We start from the raw sequence: 24,968 nt of genomic DNA, 5'->3' as shown, positions 1-24,968 counted from the left end.
CCTCTAGATGGTGCAAGGGGACCAGACATGGGCTGTGTCCCCAGAGCAGGCCTCCCAGGGGCCCCCAGGACGGCAGTGACCACAGGAATACATCCAGCTTAGTGTAGCTGGGGTGCTGCGACCTGCAGCAGGGATGGGACAGAGCACAGGCCTTGGGCAGGGCTGGCTGCCTGGAGCCGCCACAGCAGCCTAGCGGGGCTGCCCTGGGCCTGGTGTGCACCCCACAGACCCCTCACTGCAGCCGGCCCCGAAGCCCCCTCATCCGGTGTCCTCTCCCCGCTTATCCCATCAAAGCCAAGAGGCCAGGAGCTGCCCCTCCCCTTGGGGATGGGATGGACACTGTTCCCAGGCCCTGGCCAGCCCACACCCCGGTTCCCAAAAGCCAGCTCCGAGAAGAGTAAGAAAGACCCCTCTGTGCGGGTGGGGACCCCTCCCACAGGGGCTTTGGAACTCTGCTCTCCTGATGAAGGTGAGGTTCATTCAAGCCCCCTCCGGTCCCCCAGGCCAAGGCTCCTGAGGCGTCTCTGCTCACCTGCTTTTGTCATGGTCCCTTTGGGTGGGGGGGACATTGACTTGAGGGAGAGTTTCCTGTGAGGGCTGAGCAGGACCTCAGAGGGTGCCTGGGGGCCGCTGCGTCCGGCCTCCTGGGGAGCCTGCACCTCTGGGCATGGCGTCTGGGGAACTGGCCCCAGGAATGTGCACATTTGATTTGCTGCCAGGTTGGGAGGCAGCGGGGAGGCCCAGGGCCCTGTGCCAGCCCCCTCCTCGGGCCTCCCTGCCCTTCACCCGCCTCAGGCTCGTGGGTGCGGCCCGGGAGTGAGGGCGAGCCCACCACCTGGATCCCCAGAGCCCCACTGACACACCCCGTCCCTCAGGCCCACAGGGCAGGGGTCGTGCACGCGCCCCCGTCTATATAGTGATGGATTTGTTCCTTTACTTGTTTGAATTCAGGAAGTGGTCTCTGCCCTCAGAGGGGCTGCCTCCTGCCTCTTGATTCTCCACAACCAGGCCCCAGGCCAACTGAAGGAGGGTTTTTGTTTTGATTTCCCCCCAGTTTGTCTTTTTAATCATGTTTGAATTCTTAACCCTTTCTCCTCAGCCCTGTGGCAGGTGCTGTCCTACTGTGGACCAAGCAGGCTGCCTAACTCTTGTGGGGAAGCAGCCTTTCACCGGGAGGAATTTAACCTAAAACCTTTTCTTTCGTCCTGTTCCAGGCTTCCTCCACCACCCTCGCCCCCTCAGCCCCTCCCTCTGCAGATCTGGGTCCCGAACACCACACGCTCCTGCATTCATTCAGGAAAGTCCCTTTACCTGTCTGGGCCTCGGTTTAGATGGTGAAAATGGGCACAATGGAATTCGGATTTTACCTGCACAGCTGTCATGAGTAGCACACGGGACAAGGCAGGAGGGCCCTGGGCTGGTGGCGTGTGGTCTCGCAGGGCTCACAGCTCAGGCCCTGCCCCCATCTCTCCTCCCATCCAGCCCCTTTACCTGCTGTTTGAATTTGTATCAAAGTAATAGATAAACACAGTTTTAAAAGTCAAACAGCACTACAGGTCAGATCATGGACAAGAGCAGACCCCTGCCCACCTCACCCCTGTTCCCGAAGCAAAGACCCAGAGAAATCACTTTCTGTAAGTCTCCCTGGCTGTGCTGTCTTTGGTCTCGTTTGCGCATCACCTCCATGTTTCTAAATGACAGGCTTTTTAAGTTTTACAAAATACCTACTAACTTCCTACCTGAGAGAGGACCAGCCCCTCCCAATTCAGTTGCATCACATTTTCCTTTGGGGAAACATGCTGACTGCTGACAGGGCCATGTCTGTGAACCTCATCACGGCCGAGCCAGACTGTCCTGGACTGCGCTTCCTTCCTCGTGTGACTGTCTCCCGGAGGTAGCCTGTCTCACAGCTGCCGCTCTAGGCCTGTCCTCACCCTGACGAGGCCACGGCCTTCCCCACAGGAGGACCGGCTCCTCTTGGCTTCCGTTTTCCTGGGGACTCTGTACTCCGAGCCGTTTGGCAACTTTCATCATCACGCCAGGGGTCCCACCCCTCCTCCCGTTTTCCCTTTTCTGGACTCATTCCTGGTCCCACACCCCGCGGCAGCGTCCTTGAGGCCTCGAGGTGTGCGTGCACAGTCTGTTTGCTTCATGTCTGTCTGTCTCTCCCAGGCTCACCTCCCGGCTTCCCACTGGTGTCTCAGCCGCTGCCCCAGCTCTGGAGCCTCTGAGAGCACTGCTTGCTGTGTGCTAAGGGGACGAGACCCTGTGCTACCCGAGAGGTGTCAGTCAGGCTTCTCCGAAGCCCCTCCCAGCGAGGCCTCGACTCCCGTGTCTGGCTTTGCATCACCCAATTTTAGCAAGAATCCTGTTAGCTCAGTTGGACGAGAGACCCCTGGCCCGCCATTACCGAGAACCCTGGTTTAGCCAGAACCCTGATGCAGTGATTTCCCATCCCCCACCTCACCTGTTCCTTGGCTGTCAATCCCTACCTTCCGGGCTGCATTGGGAATTTGGCCAGTTCTGTACTGAGGCCTTTTTTTGTCCCCATTGCAATGGTGCTGAACGAACCTGTCTCCATGGCTTTAACTGCTGTCCAGCTCTGGGCCTCTTGGGCAGCTCTGCAGAGCTCGGAACCTCCTTTGTGACACTGCTTGGCCTTTGAGGGGAAGCCGATGTCACCTAACGTGTGCCTCTTTGGCGTAACGATTATTTTGAGCTGATTATTTTGAGAAACAATGGAGCAGAAATTGCCCTTTTGGGAGGGACGTTCGCACTGTTAAGGAAATCTCCCCCTGTACGTGTCTCTCTCTCTGTACCTGAATGGGGGTGGCTCTGGATCAGGAGAGACTCTTACTGGGGAGAAGCCCAGATTGAAATCCACGTAACCACCACACCCCCCTTTCTGCTCTTCTTTGTCACCCCCATAACTGGCTTCCCCCACACCCTTCTTCTTTTGTCTTTAGCTCAGGGAATTCTGAGGGACTGAGAAGCTCTGTGTCAGCAACACGGGGCAAAGACCACATGTGTTTCTAATCATGCCCTGGGTGCCGCACCAGGACGCCACAGAGGGCGCAGCTGAAACACAGACTCTTCTCTCTGTTCTGGGGTTGTTTCTGGTGAGGCCTCTCTCCCGGATTGCAGACGGCTGTGTCCTCCCCGCATCCGCACGTGGTCTCCCCTCCCGTGCGCACGGGGAGACCTGTGGGGTGACAGCTGAGGGAACCCCCAGTAAAAGGCACAGGGGCTGTGATTTCTCTGCTTCATGAACCGGGGTTCACGCGAGTCCTCACGTGAGTCCTCAGGGTTGGGCCCCGCCCACAAGCCCCAGCCTCCGGGCCAGGAGGAGGCCAGTGTCCCCTCCCTCCAGCAGGGCGTTGGGGAGCTGGCTCTCCCAGGCCACCCCTGGCTCAGCCCCTCCCTCGCCGTCCCCGTGGCCAGTCCAGCCACCACTGTCCTGGCTCCTGCTGGGTAAACACGGTGCCCACGTGTTGCCAGGCCTGTAGAGACTCTGGGGCGCACCTTCAGGGATCTCCACTCAGCTCCCCGGGAGCAGCTGCAGCAACAGTGGGACAGGCCATCTCCGCCACACCAAGGCCCACCTCAGGCCTTGCGTCAAGCCCCTCCTTCCAGCCCGGACACTGGGCCACACCTGGTTCTAGGACTCACTCTTTTGGAGGGCGGGTGGACAGGCAGCTAAGCACCACGGAGTGAGGGACCCAGACCCCAGCGAGGCCCCAGCACACACTTGCTGAATCTTTATTGCACCTTTACCACATTGCAAACTATTCCACGAAAATGCCGTGAAAGTAACCAGCTGCCCGGCCACATGACTGTGTCACACACGTGCACAGGCTTGCGAAGCAAGTCAGCAGGTGCTCCGAGGCAGCCTGGGCAGCCAGGTAACGACTGGTCCTTCACGTCGCCCAAAAGCTACGCGGTGTTCATCTGTCGACGGGAGTCCGTGACAGCCTCAGGAGCCTCCTGCAGCCCCAGACACCTCAGCCCTGGGCAGGGAGGAGAGTTTTTACTGTACGTTCGGTCCAGAGGGGGAGCCCTTCGCAGGGGCACTTGGCCCTGCCGGGTGGCCCTCCGTGTGACTTGCTGGGTGGTCGGGGTCTGCATAGATGTCTCTATTTATGTACATTTACACCAGGTATAAATACAAAATAGTAAGTAAAGCCTTCCTTTCCATACAAAAGGGTGGTGGGCCGCCGCCAGGCCGCCTCTGTCCACGGGGGCCGAGTGCGCTCCCGCCGGCCCGCCCTGGTCTGGAAAGTGAGGACACGCGTCCCCGGGCAGCCCGTCCGCTCCTGCGTTGGCCCGTGTGCCCCGGCAGCTGGCCTGGCCACGGCTCGCGGTCACTACCTCCCGGCAGAGGCTCTGTGCTCGGGGCTGAGGTCGTCCTCCACGACAGCGGGCAGCCCGTTCTTCTCCACGCAGTCCCTGACCGCCTGCAGCACGACGCGCAGCCGCCGGTCCAGAGCCTCCAGGTGCGGCCGGTACAGGACGGGGGCCACGCGGTCCCTACGCAGGGACTCGGCCATCAGCAGACTCAGCTTGTACTCCTCCTTGGCCAGGAGCTGCAGCCGCAGGTGCGTGGACCTCCTGACCCTGCGGGGAGAATGGCGTCAGGCCGGCACTGGGAGGAAGAGCCTGGCCGTCGCTGCAGCCGCCCGGAGCGCGGTGCCGGCCCAGCCCTTGGCCCACTCCAGCCCCGGCCTCTCAGAAGCACGCGGTGAGGGTCCTGCCTCCAGGAGGGGCCCGGGTGGGCCCAGCGGTGTCCAACGGGCCCCTGTTACTCCCGGCAGACGGTAGCGGGGAGGGAGGCAGCCCCGGCTTGGCTTGCTCGTTGTCTGGGCCAGGCGACACGGAGCTGCCCCGGGGCCGAGCAGGTGTTTAGCCCCACAGCCTGTTTCCCCAACTGCTAAAGGAGGGGCCGGGCTGGGAGCCCCCAGAAAGGTGGCAGAGTGGGAGCCGGGGCTTCGGTGTCTTCTGCTGCAAGGTGGGCTGTTGCGGTGACAAGGAGCTGGGTCCCGGAGGAGCTCTGGGAACTGCCGGGGTGGGACAGGAAGGCCGCGGCTGCAGCAGCATCCGGCCTCCTGTGCAGTGACAGGGCCAGCCCAGGGGTGGGGCCCTCGGGGAGGGGCAGAGCCGCACCTGCAGCACTGCTGTAAAGGCACCAGGATGGAAAGCTCGTCGTGGGAGTATTTTCCAAACCTACGGGAAGAAGAACAGAGCTATGGAGAGGCCACTCGCAGGGGGACACCGTGCGCAGAGCCCGGGCACTGGGACGGGAGCATCAGAGCAGGCGGTGCCCGCGTGGGCCCTGCCTGGCGTTGCGGGGGCCTGGCCCCTGCTCTCCAGCCTTGGGTGCAGGGCCTGGGACGAGGCAGGTGCCTGAAAGCGGCCTGACCTTCTGGCCACTGGACTGAGCAGAGGTTCGAAGGGGTGAGTCCTGGGCAGGCTGAGTGGAGAAGGCTCGAGGGCGGGTCAGCCGAGAGTCTAGCTGCAGGGCTGTCTTCTACAGCTGGGAACGAGTGACCCACAGACGTAACTGCCCAGGTGCCCAGAGCTGATTCCCCTGAGGCGTCTGAGAACTTGCAGCTCTGACCGCTGGAGTGGTCTGTCCCCTGCACACACACCCACTGCAGGCCTCAGTCTCCCCAGCTCACAGGCTCACAGGAGTCCTGGCCAGAGCCCTGCGTCACATAGGGGGGCCTTTGGGGGCTGTGCCGTCCCTCCCCACAGAGCGCCTGCTCCCCCAGGTCTGGGTGGGGACACGGCCAGCCCTTCGCTGCGTCTGGAAGGACTCACCCTCTCCCATTGTCCAAGTGAATGATAAACGTTTTGTTCCCAAACTTCTCGAAGGTCTCGTAGTGATGGCGGTCCATGTTTCCTGTAGGGACAAGCCTGCTGGGAGCCTGTGCAGCTCAGAGGCGTCCCCTCCCTCCCCCGTCTGGCCTCCAAGCTGGCAGAACCGAGTACAAGCAGGACCACGGTGGCTGGATCTGTGTCAGGCGTTCCCAGGGCAGGCCGGTGGCCCCGGACATACCCATGAGGAAGTCGAAGATGGTCATGTCCATGATGTCCAGGATGCGGTGGCTGCTGTCGTAGGGGGGCGTCTGCTTCACCTCCTCGCAGTAGTCAGGGTCTACTTCCCACCTGCAGGGGAGCCGGCATGAGAAGAGCGGGCTCCCCTGTAGACAGGAGGACCCAACCAACCTCTGGGGCTGCCCAGCTCAGTACACCGGGTTCACGGGGCAGCAACAGGCACCGGGTGAGAAAAGGTGTCACCGCAGAACAGAGTGTGGGAAGATGATACTGACCAGCGGTGGGCTGAGGCTGCATTAACAGGAGCATGGGGCTGGGAGGTGATGGAGCCACAGCACGCGGATGCCACGTATTTGGGGGGGGGGCCTGGACAGCACACTTGCAAGGACGTCTCCGTGGCTGGAGGGACTGTGTCTCTCTTGCAAGAAGAGCAGAGGTCTGAAGCCTCGTCTTAACACGGACAGATCCCAGCAGCCAGTGAGCACCCAGTTCCCAAGTGAGGGGCCCTTTCTGGTCATCTGCTCCCACACACTTGGCCCTGCCACTCCTCACACCGAGCTTGTTCCCTGCTGCAGGTCGGGCAGAAGCCAGCCCTCCGGAGACCCCGGGGAGTCAGGATCCTGGAGTCCCCGCCCAACGTGCCCCCGACTCACTCTGCCTTCTTGCGCTTGTGGTATGAGCGTCGCCAGGGGTTCCGCCAGGTCTTCCTCTTGGCCAGGGCCAGGTCAGGCAGAAAGGCGGCCAGCGAGCCCTCGATCTGGTCTGGCCGCCCGCACAGGGCATGCTCCGTGGAGCAGTAGTAAGAGCATTCCCCGTAGAAGCAGATGTTGTTGGCTGTGGGTGGGGGACACGCAGGCAGTGGGGCCACTCGGGCAGCGTCCCCGTGCCGGCCCCTCCCGGACATCCACCCTGGGCCAGCATGTCTGCGCCACATCCGACTCGTCCCTCCCCTGGGCAGGGCTCACCCACACTCTCACGCCTGACCTCAGCCGCCTGCTCCAACCCCGCATCACAGACCCTGGGGCCACACAGCTCGGGACTCAGAGCTCGGACCTGAACCCGGGCTCTTCCTCGTTACCCTCGAAACTAAGTCTGGAGTCTGTGGGGATTCTGTCCAGTGGCTTGAAAAAGGCCCTCATACCAAGAAAAAAAAGTGACTCAGCCGGGGGGGAGAGGCTTGCACACTGTAAGCTAATAAGCATCCAGTATTTGCACACAGAAGAGCTCTTACGTCTCAGTAATGAGGAGATGAACAACCCAATCAATAAATGGGCAAAGGAATTCAAAGGGTATTTCTCCAAAGAAAATATAGAAATGGCCAACAAGGACACGAAAAGATGCTCGACAGCGTTAGTTACCAGGGAAATGCAAACCAAATCCACAATTTCTCAACCAGTAGGATAGTTTTGATCAAAAGAACAGATAATAACTAGTGTGTTGAGGGTGTGGAGAAGTTGGATCCCTAACACAGTGCTGGTGGGAATGTCAAATGGTGCAGCCGCTGCGAAAAACAGTCAGAAAGTTGGACCCAGAACTACCACATGACCCGGCCATCCCACTCCCAGGCGCACGCCCGAGAGGAATGGAGACACATCCACACACACACTTGCACACAGATGTTCACAGCAGGCCATTCCGGCAGTCAGAGTGGAACCAACCCACGTGCTCGTCAAGGGATGGGCAGATAAACACAGCGCGGTTCATCCATAAAGTGGGACAGCATTAAACCACAGAAGGAATGAAGTGTAACACCTGCTACCACGTGGATGAACCGTGAGCATTACGCCCAGTGGATGAAGCCAGACACCGCTCACGTGAAACACCGGGAACAGGCAAACCCATGGGGAGACAATGGCAGCTGCCGGGCAGAGCGGGGGTGACTTTGAATAGGGGCGGGGTTTCTGTGGGGTGAGCAAATGTCCTGGAACCAGAGAGTAGTGACTTGCACAGCACTGAGGATGTACTAAAAACCACTGAGCGGCACACTTCAAATGTTGGCTTGACGACGTGTGGATTATACCCCCACAGAGAAGAGTGATTTGAGAAGCACTGGGCGGGGAGCAGGCCGCAGCCACACCTCAGTGCTGGGCGCTGTGGGTCTGTCCGTGCAGTTACCAACCGAACCATGTCCTCAGGGTCAACCACTTCCTTCCTTTGCTGGGGAAACAAACCCCAAGCCTGGGGTGTGCAGAAATACAGGGCCAGGGCCCCAGGCACCACTGCAGGCCCCCTTCCCTCCCTGTGCGAACAGCTGGTTCCAGGGCCAGGGGTCCCCCCTCCTGCTGCACAGCCTGCCCGAGTGACACTTGTGACCTTCTCTGGCTACAGACAGCAGTCACACCCCCTGGAATGGAAGCGCAGGCTCGGCGGCTCCTCTGAACACGCAGAGTCTCAGCCAGGTCGGGACACGGGGATGGGAGCAGCTCCCACACACCCCCTGCCTCCCCACACCCCCTGCCTCCCCACACCCCCCGCCTCCCCACACCCCCCGCCTCCCCCACACCCCCCGCCTCCCCACACCCCCCGCCTCCCCCACACCCCCGCCTCCCCACACCCCCCGCCTCCCCCACACACCCCGCCTCCCCCACACACCCCGCCTCCCCCACACAGCCCGCCTCCCCACACACCCCGCCTCCCCCACACCCCCCCTCCCCCACACCCTCCGCCTCCCCCCCCCACCCCACCTCAGGATCTCGCAGCTGCTGCTGAGTGATGACTGTCAGGCGATCAAAGAAAGATCAGCCTGAGGTCTCCTCTGTGGAGACACAGTTCAATCTCAGCCCATTGTCAGGAGGAAAATACTTTTCTGAGCCCTGGAATCGGTCCCTCTAACAGCCTACACTGGCTTTAGATGGACTCATGTGAAAAGACAGGCAGTCCCTTGGGCCCACGGCCTCTTCTTCATCAGAGACCCAAATCCAGTCTCTAAAGGGACGTCCAGGGTGGGGCTCCGATAGCCCATAGCCTCTAGCTTCTCAGCTGGGCAGCCTCGGGGAAGGCCCTTCACCTCTCTGTGCCTCGGTCTCCCCTGAACGGGGGCTGCAGCAGTTTTGAGGCTGAGTGTTAAACTTGTGACCCGAGGGAGGAGTGAGGGGCCGGTCACGGCAGTGCCCTGCATGTGGAGAGGAGGGCGCTTGAGGAGGCAGTCCTGGCTCATCTTATAATGACACTCCAGACAGGCAGCTGGGGGTGGCCGGGGCCAGATAGCCAGGAGGGCCTGCCTGCTCCAGCCCCAGAGGACTTGGATGAGATGCGCTGCCTGTGCAGGGAGCCTCGTCTCTGCGAGGATCAGTGTCGATCAGAGGACCAACACCTGCCAGCCTGAGGGTCCCGGACGGCCTAGGTGCGCCGTTCTCTGAATGTTTCAGGGGTTTGCCGGCCGGAGGCTGCCAAGATGTCACGTGGGGCAGGGCTTCTGAGGGGGTTGCTGAGGATGCCCGGGTGCAGTTCTGGGAACCCCTCTGGCCCTCAGTGGGACACTGACTGGGCACTGACCACAGTGTGTGGACAGAGGCCCAGTGACCACCCAGCCAGACCGTGGCCGACATGGCAGGAAAAGAGCAGATTTAAAAGTGGGGCTGAGTGGCTGGGAGGGGGCAGGAGAGGCTCCTGGGGGGTTCACACGGGGCCCCTGTAGAAGCCCACAGAATTTGCACAGGAGGACGGGCTGATCTCAGGATATGAGGCACGTCCATAGGAATCTGCTGGGAAAGCACGAGGAACGTGTTCCGTAGAAGGCGTGGGCTCCGGCCGCTGGCCTCTGCGCAGCCCCACGGTGGCAGGCACTCGGCTGTCCCACAGTCCAACGTAGCCCTGCACCTCCGGCCGCTCACTGCTGCCCTGGGCCCGCCGGCAGGAGGGCCGCCTCCACCTCTCACCCCCCGGGCTCCCTGCCCCCCCACCCCCCCAGGCCCCTGGAGGTGGAAGGGAGCTGGCGTGGATTGAAGTCTACAGGGAAGCTCGGCATCTATGGCGAGTTTGGCCTCCGATGGGTGCAGGAGTGCAAGCAGAGCCAAAGTGGTCCAAATGAATCCCGACAGATTTCATTTTCCAAAATGAGGTCAAAGCTGGCTGCTTAAGAGAAAAGCAAACCTCTGCCAGGGCTTTCAGGAAGAGATCTGGCTGACAGAGCAGGGGCGGTGGGGACACAAACAGTCTGGTCAGAGAGGGTGGGTGTCAGGAGTGGCAGGCCAAGCTGAGCCTGCAGCCAGCTGCTCCGAGGAGAGTGTTCAGGAGTGCGACCCAGGCGGGGAACTCGGGCGCCAAGCAGGATTCTCGGAGAAACCCGCGGGGCCTGGGAGAGCAGCTGGGAGCTGGGAACCCAAGTGGGTCCAGCTGTCAGGACCGACCACAGTCAGAGTGACGGCTCTGCTCAGGGTGAGGACGGGTGTCGGCATGAGGCTGTGTACTCGGGGACAACCAGGGAGACCGACAGTCATGATTCGTGCGGAGGACAGGGTGGGACGCCAGCATCTCAGCTCATCTGCTTAGGCTAACAACTGACTCCATCTTCTGGTTGTAGAAAGGAGTCCCCACTCAAAGCCCAGGCTAAGGCTGCCTTTCCCCAGAAGAACACGGAGCGGACGTCAACTCGGAGGCCCCTCTGCCCCAGAGGAAGTGGAATCCAGCGCAGAAACCCCTTGATTTGTGTCCCTTTCTCAAGATTTCAAACTTCAATCCCTCCCTTTCCTTGTGGCAGGTTACATCATCCCTTCCGCTCAGGGCCCTCAACTGTCGGGGCAGAGCTCAGAAATGAAAGAGAAAATGCAGGAACAGGCAACAGTGTGGGTGACTCTCAAAATAACCACGTCGAGGGAAAGACAAAGAACAGGCCCAAGGCCACCCAGCCTCCACTGGCAGAAGCAACCCAATCCACAGATAGAAGGTGGGCCCCAGGCCATCTGGGGGGACGCAGGGGCGGGAGGGGACTCTGGGGGACGGATACGGTCACCATCTCGAACGTGGGGATAGTTCAGACTCCAAACGTCAGTTAAACCATTTAAAAATGGGGATGTGGAAACGATGGGCCACCCCAGGGCCTGAGAGAGGAATCCCACGCAGGTGCTCGGCGAGGCTGGGGCGCCTGCCGCTGTGGCTGCGTCACCTGAACCTTCCCACCTGTGCCATGACAGAGGCAGGGGCACACGCCCCCGGACAGGCCTGTCCCACCCATCCACGCGGCTCGGGCACAGGCAAGGCGACCCCGGAAAGCCCTCAAAGACCCCTCCCGACGCACAGGCTCTCACTTTGCCCTTTGGTTTCTGGTCACATGGGTGAGACACTGACACAAAAGGGAATGAGAACCCTCCTGCCTCGGGCGGGTGGGTGGGTTTCTGCCCTACTTTCCTCTCTTTATGGGCTCTGAGGAGCCAGACGAGGCTCTCGGTGAGCAATGGATGGCAAACATGGAGCTTCATGAAATTAAGGACGTGTGGGCCTCAGTTCTGATGAATTTATGAATGCAGCTGAGAAGCGTGCCGAGCATGTCAATCTGAACATCAGTCTACAAGAAAGGAGTTTCTAGGCCGGGCTTTTATTCGCCAGCAGGTCTTCAGACACAGACAATCCAGGGCCTTATGTGGCTTCTGTTGGCATGAACTAACTGGGGTGGGTGCCAGGCATGGCCGAGGCATTCCTGCAGGGGAGCGGGGGGCGAGGTCCACTCTCTGTGGATCTCGGTGTCCCAGCTGGGCCACTCCACTCTGCTTGCCGGCGTCACTGGGACAACTCAAAATGTTCCAAGATGAAATACAAGAGAGTTCTCCATGGCTCAAGCCTAGTGAGCGTGGGTGCCTGGAACAGCTCAGCGCAGGGCCTGGCGCAAAGGAAGTGCTTGGGAAAGGGATGGGCGGATCGTGGAGCCCCAAGTACCACATCTGAAACAGGCTGGGGCAGGTAACTCAGCAGAGCGTGACTTACATTTAAGGTTTATAATATGAAGTCTTGAAGGTTTTCATAAACGTCAGCACCTCCTGGTACATGGAGCGTGCAGGGTACCCGAGTGCAAGGGGAACCAGGGTCAACCCTCCAGGGGACCAGGTGAAGTCGCTGCTCCCCGCCGGCACTTGGTGGAAGAGGGGGGCGCAGCACAGCCCCTGCCACTATGGGAGGGTCTTGCTGGGGTGTTTTAAATCTGGGGGAGTCCAAAGAACGGAGTTCCCCTCTGGCCGGACCACCTGAAGGAGACCCCCGAAGAGGTGACGAATTTCCTTTTGCCTTTGGTAGAAACAACATCTATGCCAGCCCGGGGGGCGGAGTCAGGAACGATCAAGACTTTTAGACTTAGGGTGTGTGGCACGCGGTGCAGGGGCAGGCTACCTGGGGAATGAGGTTACCTGGGGAAATGAAGAAGGTTCTCCACAGCTTCTTGTCCCGCGTGACGTCCCGGATCTCCTTGGTCATGTTGACCATCCTACCAGCCACGGGAGGGACCCGGCGGAAGTCCAGGATCCTGGCAGAAGGACAGGGAAAGGAGTCCTCACCTCCGTACCCTCCAGCCGCTCCCACCGGAGCTGAGTGGGCACCTCACTCTCCTCCGTCAGGCCCAGAGCCCTCGCGTCGGCTGCCCACCCTCCCCCCAGCAGCAAGGGGCCTGTGAGGCCAGAAAGAATTTGCATTCTGCTGGCAGAGCTGCCCTGAGACAGGTGATCACGGAGGGAAGGAGCCCAGTTTTGCGAGACTCATGACCTTTGGTCTTGCCAGAGAGGCTGATGCCCTGTGAGTCTCCTCTTTTCTCCCCTTTATTCCCGACGGCTGGCTCTCTACCCTGGGTTACCTGGGCAACTCCTGTCGGCCAGGCACACAGCAGGGCACGGCCATGGGGTGACAATGCCACGAGGGTGCCGGCGGGAGGGCTCACCTGTCCAGGTGGAAGGCAGCGATCTCTGCGTTGTGCCTCTCGTAATCGGAGAAATAGAAGAAGTCAGGGGGTGTCTCCTGCTCCCTCATTTGCCTGGAGAAAATGGAACAAAACAGAAGTTTATCAAAGAGAAGTCCTCCCAGTGGAAGGGGGCGTGTGGATCGTACCAACTCCGGGGAGCTGACTGTCGAATTCCCAAGGATTCTGGGAACAAGTCGTTAAATGTAGTCATTGTTAAAAATTAAATTATATAGGGAATTCCCCGGTGGTCCAATGGTTACGACTCCAAGCGTTCACTGCCGAAGGTGCGGGTTCAATCCCTGGTTGGGGAAGTAAGATCCCACAAGCTGTATGGCACGGCCAAAAAAAAAATAAAAATAAATAAAATTATATAAACCTACAGCTAAATAAGTTGCATTTAAGAATAACCACTTAGGGCTTCCTGGTGGTGCAGTGGTTGAGAGTCCGCCTGCCGATGCAGGAGACACGGGTTCGTGCCCCGGTCCGGGAAGATCCCACATGCCGTGGAGCGGCTGGGCCCGTGAACCATGGCCGCTGAGCCTGCGCATCCGGAGCCTGTGCTCCGCAACGGGAGAGGCCACAGCAGTGAGAGGCCCGCCTACCGCAAAAAGAACAAAAAAAAAGAATAACCACTTAGATCTCACGATGTCCCAGCTATTTCCTGAGCTGAGGCTGCTCCTCTTGTCTGCAGGTGGAAACCCGTGCTGGGACACCTGTTCCCAGCCCACCTCGGCGACCTCGTGCGGGGAGCCTGAAGCCTGGAAGTGTCTGCACTGTGGAAATCGGCAGACTCTGCCCATCAGGCTTTAATAACCACAGGGGCTGGTTATTAAATGATGATCAACACCCCCCCCCCCTCACCGCCCACCATATGCAGATTCTTGTGAGAGGCTGCTGGTGAGGATGGCCAGGCAGCAGAGGACCCGCCCTGAGCAAGCGACTTCCCCGGGTGTGAGCCGGGGCCCGGGTCAGGTTGTGCAAACTGACCCCAACCTGCTGTCGCTGCCCGGCCGCTGCCTGGACAGAGGGCTCCCCGGGGGTGTGCAGGAGGCACGAGGACTGCAGAACCCGTCTCTGAAGCCCACAAGGTGACCGCTGTCCGTGTCCCCAGGGCACCAGTGGCCTGCCTCCGCCCCTGCCCTGGGTCTTACCGTGTCCCTGAGTGGAGCTGAGATCGCCACACTGTCTCCTGGGCCTCTGCTCTGAGGCCTCCGCTCTGCTGTTCCATCTTCCTGGAAAAGCCTTCCCTCCATGTCTCCCAGTGGCTCAGTCGGCATTCCCAAATGTGTGTCCCACCCCACCAGGCCCTCAGGCTCCCAGCACAAAAGGGGTCCTCAGTCAAAGGAGTTTGGAGTCTGGGTAACGGCCCCACTGGAGCACACGTGAGCACCGCGAAGGCTCGCAAGGGCTGCAGCCTTGTCCACGGGGTTCGCGGCACAGCGCCACTCTCTGCAACTGTGAGGACTGCTGGCTAAGCTCTCAGCGCTCAGCGCAGTCCCCCTGCCGCCTGAGGCAGCTCCTTCGCAAGCCTTCCACGCTGCCACAGTGAGCACGGCCACTGCTGGTCCCTCCCCTCCCAGGCTGGTGAGCAGACAGCAGCGTGCTCCACCCCACACCACCTCCGGGAAGCCCTGCCGGGCCGCCGGCTGCTCCTGCGCTGCGCTGGGCGCCCCCATCGCAGTGTGTGGGGCGAGGGGAGCGCCGCCTGGCCCTCTGCGGACTCCACATCCCCCCAGGATGTGAGGACTAAGGGGCTCCAGGAGCCTGTCGGCTCTAACGCGCCGAGCCCCACCGTGAGCGGCAGACAGCCCCTCCACCTGGCCAAGGGACAGGAGGCCACGTGCAGGACTCTGCTGAAGGGTGGACGTCACCCTGCAGACATCAGTGCTTAGCAGGCGGCTGGGGGCAAACACGGTGAGGGCCAGGCTTTGACCTCACATTTTGGGGCGTTTGCCCACTGTCCAAAGTCATGTGGGAGCAAACACACTCCCTGCATGAGATCCAGGTCCGTTCCGGGCCCTGCCTCCACCGCTGGGGACAATTTCCCCAGGAGGCCACCTGGCGGCACCCAGGGAGGAAACCCAACCCTCAGCCTAATAAGAATTTACCAAATGCCAGCGATCTTCTCTGAGCTGGGAAACACAGATCGGGCGAGAGTCAAGGGCCTCCCATGATCTGGCCCACACCTCCCACTCAAGGCGGAGGCTGTCCAGTACAGGCTTGAATGCGCCAGCGACAGGAGACTCACCACATTTCCCCAGGTAACTCTCCCAGCCTGGCTTCCCTGAGTCCTTACTCCCCAAAATGCAGCTTGAGTTGGCCAGAGACCACCTGGACCCAACCGCCAGCCGACATCACTGCTAAGCACCCAGGCACACGCACAGGTATTGAGTGCTGGAGAGCCACCCTCAGGAAACTGAGGCCACGTGGGGAGGACCAGACCCAGGCCTCAGTCCAGTGGGTTGCACATCCACTGGGGGCTCCCTCGCTCCCTGTGCTCTCAGAGCTCCTGACGGGACTCGCCCCTTTCCCCGTGCTTCCCCAAATGTCACCTGAATCAGCCTTTCCAGAACCAGCTTGTGACTCTGGGAACAGACCAGTGTTCACGATTCCAGCTGGTGTTAACTCTGGCCTGGGCAGGACTCTGACTGGGGACAACCCTGGCCTTGCACCAGTCCCTTTGTGAGCCACTTAGGGATACCCTGCAGACGGCTGCTGGTGACCGAGGCACAGGCCACCTAGTCACCTGGCTGAGCTGGAGGTGGCTGGCGTGCATTTCCCAGTCACAGACCCTGCAGGGGGCTGGCACCCAGGGTGGGGACTGCTCAGCACCCGGGAGAAGGCAAGGCCACGCTGGCCAGGGCTCCTGAGACATCAAGGAAACCAAGTTCAGGCTTCCTGGTGGAATCTCCTGACTTTTAAATGCTGGCAAGTAAATTTCCTTTTTTGAAAAACACTGTGGGTCGAATTAAATATGTGAGCCTCCCTCACTGGAAGCCACCCATGCCCTGGGTCTGCAGCGGCTGGAGGACTGGGTATTTCTGAGATTGAAGGTGGTGGTTGGCTCAACTGAGAATCCCTGGCCGAGCCCAGCACTGTCTACACAACACTGGTTCTACGGACTTTGATGTTTAAACTGGAAGAGAGCTGGTGCAGATTTAAGTCAGATTTCTTCTCTGCAGACCCCAGAACAGCCCTCCCCGCAAGGCAGCGTCTCCCAGTTGCACAGCCTGCAAACCCCACCCGATACGTCCCCGGCCTTTTATTTTTTCAGTCTGTCGTGGAATTAAGAATTATTTTCGTTGGAAAATACATCAGAACTCACCACCAGCTCCTAGGGCAGAGCCCCTCAAAGAGAGCCCTACAAAAATGTACGAAGCTGTGGGCCCTCAGAGTCCCCGGGGCCATGCCTGGGGCTGGCAGCACAGCTCTCGCCCGTGCTGCCAGGGGATCGGCCATTCTCACCCCACCCAGGGGCTCCGGGTCACTGACTCTGCTTCTCAGCGTGGCCTGCACTGCCCTCCCCAGCCCAGCAGGACTTTCCTCGGTGATGGACATGCTCTACACCTCACAGGCACACCCAGATGTTGGACATAGGACCCGACCTTCACATTTTATTTTAATTAACTTACACATAAACAGGCACATGTGGCTGGTGGCTACTGTCCTGGACAGTGCAGATCTAGAGGACGGCCTTTCTGAGGCCTCTCTGCTCCCTCCGACTGTCCCTCTGCCCGTATATCCTCACCCCTGGGTCCTCCTCTGCCCTCTGTCTCCCAGGCTCTGCCTCTCCACTCAGCTCGTGGCTCCCCTGACCCAACAGGGCCCTCTGCCTGCCCTCCCAGTGGACCTTCCTTCTTCCACTTTCTCGGCCAGGCCATCATCACCATCACCAGTGCTTCAGCCTTTGTTCTCTCTCCCTCACCCTGGCCCACCCCTCTGAGCAGGTCACACACGTGGAATGCAGGTGGCTCTGAGCCCTGCTGCTCTGGGAAAAGCCCAGCCACTTCCTGAAGGCACTGTGACCAGGCTCCGGAACAGTTCCTGGTACCTTCCCATCTCCCGCCTTGGGGTTTTCCGGTGACCTCTGTCCCCAGGCCATTTACAGGAAGGCAGCTCTGCTCACCTCCTGGCGTCCTTACCAGCCAGTTCACGCCTGGGAGAACTCAGGGAGTCTTGGAGTTCCATTTATCTGCTGTGGGGAGGATGCTGGCACATCTCAGGGCGCAGGTGCTGAGCAAGGGATAACCTGGGAGCGTCTATGGGATACCAGGGGCCAGGGGCACCGGTCCCACTGTAGAGACTGGGATTTCTTTCCTTGCACTGAGTAGGGAGAAGGTGGACCATGGTCCCCTCCATGGGGGGCCGGCCACCTTCCTGCCACTTCCTGGGCTGCACTGGGGAACAGCAGGTACTTTGGAAAACTACTGAACCCAAAGCACCAGGCAGGAGACTGGACTTGGCTGAACCGCGTCACCTGGCAGCCTCTTCTTCCTCCAGGTGTCCCGGCGGAAGGTGTGCTCAGGTGCAGGAGGGCAGGTGTGGGGTGCGGCCCGCCCCAGGCTTCTTCCTGGGAGGGAGGCATGGAGATGTGAAAAGGAGATGCTATCGGACCCTCTGGAGTTGGCTGAGCACCCAGGGCTGGCCCTGACGAGGGGCGGAGAGCCCAGGGGCCAGGGACCAGCATTTCCTGGAAGGGCACCTGCAGCCCAGGAGTCACGGCCCTCCCCCACCCTGGCCTCGGGACTGCAAGGCAGGGAAATGAAAAGGTGTTAAGGCTGATGACTTCCTGGTCAAACAGCAGCTGAGGAACGAGGCAAACCACGGATTTAGGTGTCTGTTGAAGTGAAAGATGGCCTTGGCAATGGCGACTGGGGTTGAAAAGGGAAGAAAGGTAGAAACTGGTGGAAGTGGGAAGGGCCAGGGTCCGAGGAAGGTCCGGGTCCGCTCCTCCTGTCAGGAAGACCCTGGAACTTCACACTCCACCTGGCTCAGACAGTCCGATGGAGCCCCAAGGCCACCAGAAAGCAGGCCCTGGAGGGCGGTCCCTGATACCCTCAAAGCCCAGACCCGCTAAACCCTAGTGAGAGGCTGCTTGGGACCAGTTCTCGGGGCCTCCTGCATGTCCCTCTCTCCTTCCTCTCCAGAGCTGACCACACCCAAACCCCCTTCCTTTAGAGGGACTTCCCTTAGCTCGGAAGGAAGCACAATACTACGTGATTGTGGTTATTCATACTAAAGTGAGAACGACTGCTATGTGGACCTCTCCCAGGAAATCTGTGATCTAAATCCCCAGAATCTGTGAATACGGCTACCTTAAATGGCAAGAGGAACTTTGCAGATGTGATTTAGTTAAGGATCTTGAGATGAGGAGATTATCCTGGATTATCTGCATGGGCCCTAAGTCATCAAAAGGGTCCTTATTAGAGGGAAGCACAGGGAGATCTGAAGCCAGAAGAGGCTACACTGGCGGCCCTGAAGATGGAGGCTCTGGCGGGGTGGGGGGTGCGGAAATCTGTTTCCTTCTCTAGCTTCTAGAGGCGCCTGCATTCCTCGGCAGAAAGCCAACTCCAGAGCCTCCAGAAGCCCACAGCCCACAGATCCATTTTAGATTTCGGACCTCCAGAACCGTAAGAGACCAAGCTTGTGTTGCTTTAAGCCACTAAATTTGTGGTAATTTTTTACCACAGGAACAGGAAAGGCGTATGGAATCTTTGGCAACACCAAAGCAGCACAAAGGACACAGTGATTTAGCAACCTTGGAGAGGTTGTGAAATTCCGTCTGCTTCCTCCAGATCTGGTCACGCTGAAATGCATTACACTTTTAAGAAGTGACGCAGAACGTTTCGAGAGAAGTACCTCTGTTTTCACATAAGCTGAGGGGGCAGAATCCGACGCGCATCGTGTGCCCTCCCTGGGCTGCACGATTTGTGCTTGGGGCGCCCCTCAAGGCTCTGATCTTTGCCCCTGTTTTAATGACACAGACGTCTGAGGTTGGAAAAGGGTGAGTGACGTCTGCAGAGTCACATGGCTGGAAATGGCCGGCCCTGGGTCAGGACCCGGGTGTCTGACCCAGTCCTAGGCTCTTTCTTTAGGCCCCAAAGTCAGACATGGCTCCGGGTGTGGGTCTCGAAAGCCTGCGTTTCCTCTGGGATCAGAACTGCCTCTGGGCACAGCGAGGCCGGAAGACGCTGGCTGCCAGCCGCCAGGTCAGGTGCCTAGGCTCACAGGGGACAAGGGGCTGCAGCCCCAGAGGTTTGGCTGCAAGAACCGTCCCCATGTCCCCAAGAAAGGTCCTGGTTCCTGGTGGGAGGAAGGGCCCACCAGTGCGTCCAGTTCCTGCCAGACGCTTGGCCCAGCTCCCAGCAGGTCTGCACCGCTGCACCCCTCTTAACAGCTGTCAGACCCCTCGTCCCCTCCCACAGACCAACAGCCCCCGTGCTGACCTCACTGCTACTGTCAACATCTCAGCATTCTTGAACTTGTGGGAAAACAGAGAACTTTTGCTTTGATTGAAAGCAGAGTAAATTGGCAGCTTATGACCCAAACCCACGAAGGAATAAAAGCCAACATTTATCCAGCTCTTACTCTGAGCTGAGCGCCCTGCTAAGCGCTTTCCGTGCGTTCACTCTCTCAGTCCTCACGACCCCTGTGAAGGGCCCCCGTCCTACAGACAAGGACACAGCCAGTGAGAGGTTTCAGCTCACCAACAGAGGGGTCCCGATACAGGGCCCAGCGCTGAGGTCCAATGCCCTGCGTTAGTCCAAGGGGACCCCCGGATTGAGATGGGGGGACTGGGGTGGGGAGTGGGCTGGACCATATTCTCTTCACTGGACACCTGGGGAGGACAACTGGTGGGGAAGGGTCTGCTCACACAGGCCTGCCCGGGCTGCCACCCTCTCCATGCTGACGGAGCAGGTGCGCCCTTGGTGCCTCTGTGAAGTGGGGCAGGTAAGACGGCTCAGGGGTGATGCCACCAGGGGGAGCAGAGTCCCGCCGTGCCCCTGCTGCTGGCTGCCCCACCAACCCGTGCTGAGTTGCACATGGCGAGCCAAGGCCAGTTGAACGGGGATGCGGGAGCCAGGAGAGAGAACGGCAAACCGTTGGGTGAAACTTTGGAAAAAGGGCAACGGTGCAATTTGCCCAGGGCACACACAGCTGTCACAAGGCTTTTCCGTGTCCTTGTCAGAGCTAAGGGTCCCCGAGATCCCTGAGCCCAGATGGGAAACTGAGGCCCAGAGAGAGGTGGGCCACACATACACCTCTTGTGTGTCGTGCAGAAGGACCGGCATCCCAGGCCCAGCAAGAGAGGCAGAACGAACAAGTGTCTCCAAGGCCACGTGAGAATCGCGAAAGGCACCCCTTCAGGTGTCACTGCAGGTACCCGCTCGGCCCCGGAGATGCTCACAGACGGACGGCGGTGCTCCCGGGGGTCCTCCCCTGGGTCTCCGTGCACCCAGCCTCCTCTGACCCTCTTCTATCCATTATTCAGTAAGCTACTGATGACAGCAAACCCTCCTGTAGAACTTTCTAGCACTGACGCAGGCAGGTCAGGACTCTGGGGGGCAGGCAGTGTGACTAGACCCACCTCACATGTGAGGCACTGTAGCCGGGTCACGTGCTGGGAAGCGGCAAAGCCGGGCGAGGCACGTGGACTGGAGATCCTGGCGGCGTCTGTATCCCCACCACCTCCTCCTAGTTCCAGGAGCTGGGGGCCCAGGAGGCGCGTGGATGGGTGTCCTGCAGCTGCTGTAACAGATGCCCACAGACGTGCTTCACACAACAGGAGTTCACCCCTCACGGTTCTGAGGACCGGGGTCCAAAATCAGGGCGTGGGCGGGTCACACTCCCCCCAGGGGCTCCGGGGGTGGCGGGTCCCTCCAGCCTCTTCCAGCTTCCTCGGCCCCAGCTCTGCCTCCATCACCATATCCCTCCTCTGATTTCTCTGTGTCCAAACCAAGGACACACGTGACTGCATTTCGGGCCCATCCAGCGGTCCAAGGTGACCACCTCGCCCCAAGATCCTGACTCCATCACTTCTGCAAAGACCCTTGTCCTAACCAGGTGGCCTGATGTCCTGGGGGCAGAGGCCACTGCAGGGACGAGGCTCTGGCTCCCGTCCCCGGGCCAACCTCAGGGGCAAAACACCCAACGAGACAGACGCTTGCTCGTTCCTCCAAAATGCGCAGTGGATCCGGGCTCACCCGGCGCAGGCGAGGAGGCAGAAATCAGCCTTTCTTTCTCGGACAATCTTCCCATCACTCACACGGCAGCAAGCGAGCACCCTGTCATTAAGGAGACACACTAAGCTGTTTAGTATCAGGTTTTCGGCTGGTAGACATTCTGGAAGGGAGAGGAGCCCGCTCCCTGGCAGCTACCTCGGCGAGACCTTTCCGTCAGTATCTCCTGCCAGTTGTGGCAACGCTTGTCCTGGCCCCTGCGGGGGTGGGGGTCTGTTTGGTAAAACACGCTCTTCCTACTGAGAACCTCCAGCACCTGTTGTCCACTCCTACCAACCTATTTTCTTTGGGGGGGAGGATTTCCCTGAAGGCTATGGGCCTCATAATGACCACACCCAGGGACGGGTTCCCCCAGCATCTTGTTACTCGCCCACAGACCTGCCCATGCCTCGACCGGCCACGCCGTGAGCCACAGCCAGAGCATCAGGACCAATCAGCGATTTGCCGCCATCAGGTGATCACGAGGGGCCTTCACACCCGCTGACCCCCTCCCCTTGGGTCTCCAAGAGACATGGCGACAGCTCTTCAAAGTAGGACACAGGGGACAAATTGCTCACTTATGGTTGGGTGGAAAAATTAACTCAGAAGAGACTCAAACCTCTTATGGTCAATTTCATGAAAACCAATGAAAAAACAATTCAAAGATCTGTAACTACAAAGAAAGTCTGAAGTCGTTTCCATTTAAAAATAATTGCAGTGACTCAGACTTGCGTTCCAAAGCAAAGGGTCGGGGTGGGGGGTGGGGTGGGGTGGGGGAAGAGATTTGCTTGAAAGTTTAAGATCTATTGTGTTTTAAATACTTTTCTGTCAGCTCATCTGGAATTTGGGGACGTGACTAAGGAATGACATTAGAGTGCAAATGAATGCTCTGTCCCTGGCAACCATGAACACAGGCTCCTAGTTCTTCTTTCCGTACTTAAGCCTCCGTTGCTCATCTTTTTATTCAAGGTAAAAAAAGATGCTCAAACCTACTAAACCGTGTATTAAATATTTAGCACCAAGGCTACTGCTGTGATGTTGTTTTTCCTGCTGAAGGAAAAACAAAGTCAATCCCGAGCGTAGGGTCGATTCCAGCTTATTTTCGAGGCTTTTTAAGGAGATGTCAGGTCTGCAAAATTTCCTTTTACGGTGTAAAACACAACCAGCTGACCAAACTGCTCTTGAGATGCCCGACTCGGTTTCTTCTCTGGCATGTGGGAATGAAGACCAGAGTTTCTTTCCTTCTTCTCGCCTTCTGCCCCTTTCACGATAGCCCAGTGACGGCCCCCAGAGACCCTAACACCAGGGAGAATCTCCACGCTGCCGCTCAGGAGGATGTTTTCAGAAAAAATGACTTGCTTACTTTGATTTGAGCAAAGGGGATAATCTTTTCCAGAAGCTTCCAAGGAAACATTTGTCATGGTCAGCTGGGGTGGGCGTCCTGACGAGGCTGGGGGGACTGGGAGACGGCACAGCCCCCCACCTGCTCGACAGCGGCCAGAACTGCGCCCTCTGCAGGTTGTACTAACTTCTTACCTTTACCCACTTCCCTGCCTGCCTGCAGTAGCTTCCTTTTTCTTTTCTTTCGTCAAGCGAAGGAACTCCCAGCTGCAGGAACAGCCGTGGTCGCCCGAATCAGGGAGTTGTGGCCGCTGGTGAAACAGCAGGGTGTTTGGGGAGCCGCAGTGACCGTGCCCTGGCCACTCGAGCCCACGCACAGTAGCGGCCCAGCATAATGGCCAGGCCAGCCACATGGAGCCACCCGGGAACCTGGGGCGGGCGGTTCCCTTGGCCACGACGCTGGCCTCGCAGCTCTGCGGGCAGCCATTCCCTCCCTGGGCCTCTGGGTCCTGTCTGAACGGGCTAGGATGACGAGCCCCCGGGGGCTGCAGTGGGGACCAACTCAATGAATCCTCCCAGCGCTCAAGCATGCCAGCGCCCAGGGCACGTGGGAGGCGGTGGTGCTGCGCTGCCTCGGACCCTTGGGAGCCTCTGACTGGGCAGCATCAGGCCAGCCCTTCCTGGGGACCTAGGAGCTCAGCTGGTCGGGGCAACCATGTCCTCCACATGGAGACACGGGGACGCTTGGACCCCGGGGAGAAGGCTTGCAGTGGACCCTGGAAGCGAAGCAAAGATTGGAGCGGGAGAAGCCCCTTCTCCAGAGACCCTTCCCCGAGGCCCGGCACCATGCTCCTCAGGCAACAACCCCCACGTCTCAGGTGAGCCCCTCTGTCCCCCAGAGTCTTCTCCTGCCCTCTCGTTTCCTCAAGACACTCACTCGCAGTGGTGGCGGCTCTCGAAGGTGGACAGCTGACTCCCCAGTGTGCTGTCGGGCAGAGAGCCCAGGGTGGCTGTGCAGGCTCAGCTGCGGTCCTGGCTGCTCTGCCCCGAGCCTCCACTGGGCCAACAGCTCTGCTCTGCTGCTGACAAGCTCGGGAGAGTCTCTCAAAAGCCTGTAATGGGTTGTTACTAGTTTTTCAATTAATAAAGTCCACGGCTTTCTGACTATAAAAATAACCCATGAAATTGGAGACAACCTAAGTGCCCTACAACTGGGGGCCTGTAAGGTGATCAACCACGTGAGACATGGTGTCTGTTCATCACTCCCAGTGGCATGGGGAGGGTGCCGTGGAGATGCACCAAAGACCAAGGACTGGACCTGGAATAGCTGCTGGAGAGCCCCCTGCATGCTCAGACCCTCACAGGCTAACCGCAGGACCCGTCCACCCACCCCTGTCACAGGGCCTGTGCTGGCCGAGGAGGCCCCCCTGGGCCTGGTACACTGGGCTCTGCAGCTCTGGACGTCTTCTGTTTGCACCACCCGCAGAGGCCAGGATGGGCCTCAGAGCTCCCGCTCCTTCCTGCAGGGGCCACGTGGGGACACCAGGTGCTGCTCTGAGCCCGCGGGAGCCCCGCACAGTGCCCCTGCCGGGCTGTACACGTTAACTGCAGGAGTTTGGAGCCCGAAGCTCCCCTGAGTCCACTAGGCCCTGTGCTTACTGGAGACATAGATGGGTCACACCCAGGGCTCAGTGGGGAGTCAACTGAGGTTGTGGACAAACTGCAGGGCACTGGGCAGCCCCGGATATGGAGCGCAGGTGGGGCCCTCCCCCAAGGTAAGTGCAGGAAGGGGACTCTGGGTGCCAGCAACCAGCTGAGGTAATGAGACCAGGCCAGCGGGGTGCAGAGTTCCAGAACGACCCAGCGACCCCATCTGTACTTAAATCCCACAGTGGCTCAGAGAGGAAGCGGCCAGCCCGGCTGCCCTGCTGTGCTCCTAGTGTGGCCCCTGTTACCGGCAAGGACGCCGAGGCCCAGGGGAGCTCAGGGCCCCCAGGAGGTGGCACTTGCCTCTCTCAGCAAAGGAGGCAGCTCTGTGGCTCGCAGCCCAGCCCCCGCTGTACAGGATCCATACGGCATGTCTGACGGGAGCATCAAAAGAGATTAAAGGGCTTCCCTGGTGGTGCAGTGGTTGAGAGCCCGCCTGCCGACGCAGGGGACGCGGGTTCGTGCCCCGGTCCGGGAGGATCCCACATGCTGCGGAGCGGCTGGGCCCGTGAGCCATGGCCGCTGAGGCTGCGCGTCCGGAGCCTGTGCTCTGCAACGGGAGAGGCCACAACAGTGAGAGGCCCGCGTACCGCAAAAAAAAAAAAAAAAAAAAAAAAGAGATTAAATATAGGAGAGGCGCTGTCTGACTCATATATAAATCGGTCCTGGAGACCAACACGCAGTACGGGGTCGTGGACAACAAAACTGCATTTTACACATTAATCTGGGATAGCCGCTAAGCATGCAAGGCTGTAGCGGCACCTGTG

At 59.5% G+C, this 24,968-nt stretch overlaps 1 protein-coding gene across 1 annotated transcript in view; it reads right to left on the bottom strand.

The window, feature by feature from the left end:
- Nucleotides 1-3,745: 3,745 nt before the first annotated feature.
- FAM20C (FAM20C golgi associated secretory pathway kinase) overlaps nucleotides 3,746-24,968 on the bottom strand; it is a 38,604-nt gene continuing 17,381 nt past the window's right edge. The window contains exons 4-10 of the mRNA XM_022563574.2: nucleotides 12,914-13,006; nucleotides 12,390-12,505; nucleotides 6,708-6,888; nucleotides 6,056-6,165; nucleotides 5,818-5,899; nucleotides 5,161-5,220; nucleotides 3,746-4,614 (exon numbers count right to left, since the gene is read on the bottom strand). Coding sequence (XP_022419282.1) covers nucleotides 4,365-4,614; nucleotides 5,161-5,220; nucleotides 5,818-5,899; nucleotides 6,056-6,165; nucleotides 6,708-6,888; nucleotides 12,390-12,505; nucleotides 12,914-13,006 — 892 coding nt within the window. The 3' untranslated portion in view covers nucleotides 3,746-4,364. The remainder of the gene's footprint in view (nucleotides 4,615-5,160; nucleotides 5,221-5,817; nucleotides 5,900-6,055; nucleotides 6,166-6,707; nucleotides 6,889-12,389; nucleotides 12,506-12,913; nucleotides 13,007-24,968) is intronic.

This window comes from Delphinapterus leucas, chromosome 15 (genome assembly GCF_059928025.1).
Source record: "Delphinapterus leucas isolate spDelLeu-1000000601 "Yukka" chromosome 15, BTC_Dleu_Yukka2, whole genome shotgun sequence".
Lineage (NCBI taxonomy): Eukaryota > Metazoa > Chordata > Mammalia > Artiodactyla > Monodontidae > Delphinapterus > Delphinapterus leucas.
Note: the sequence above shows the minus strand (reverse complement) of the source record. Positions and strands in the feature narration are given on the sequence as shown.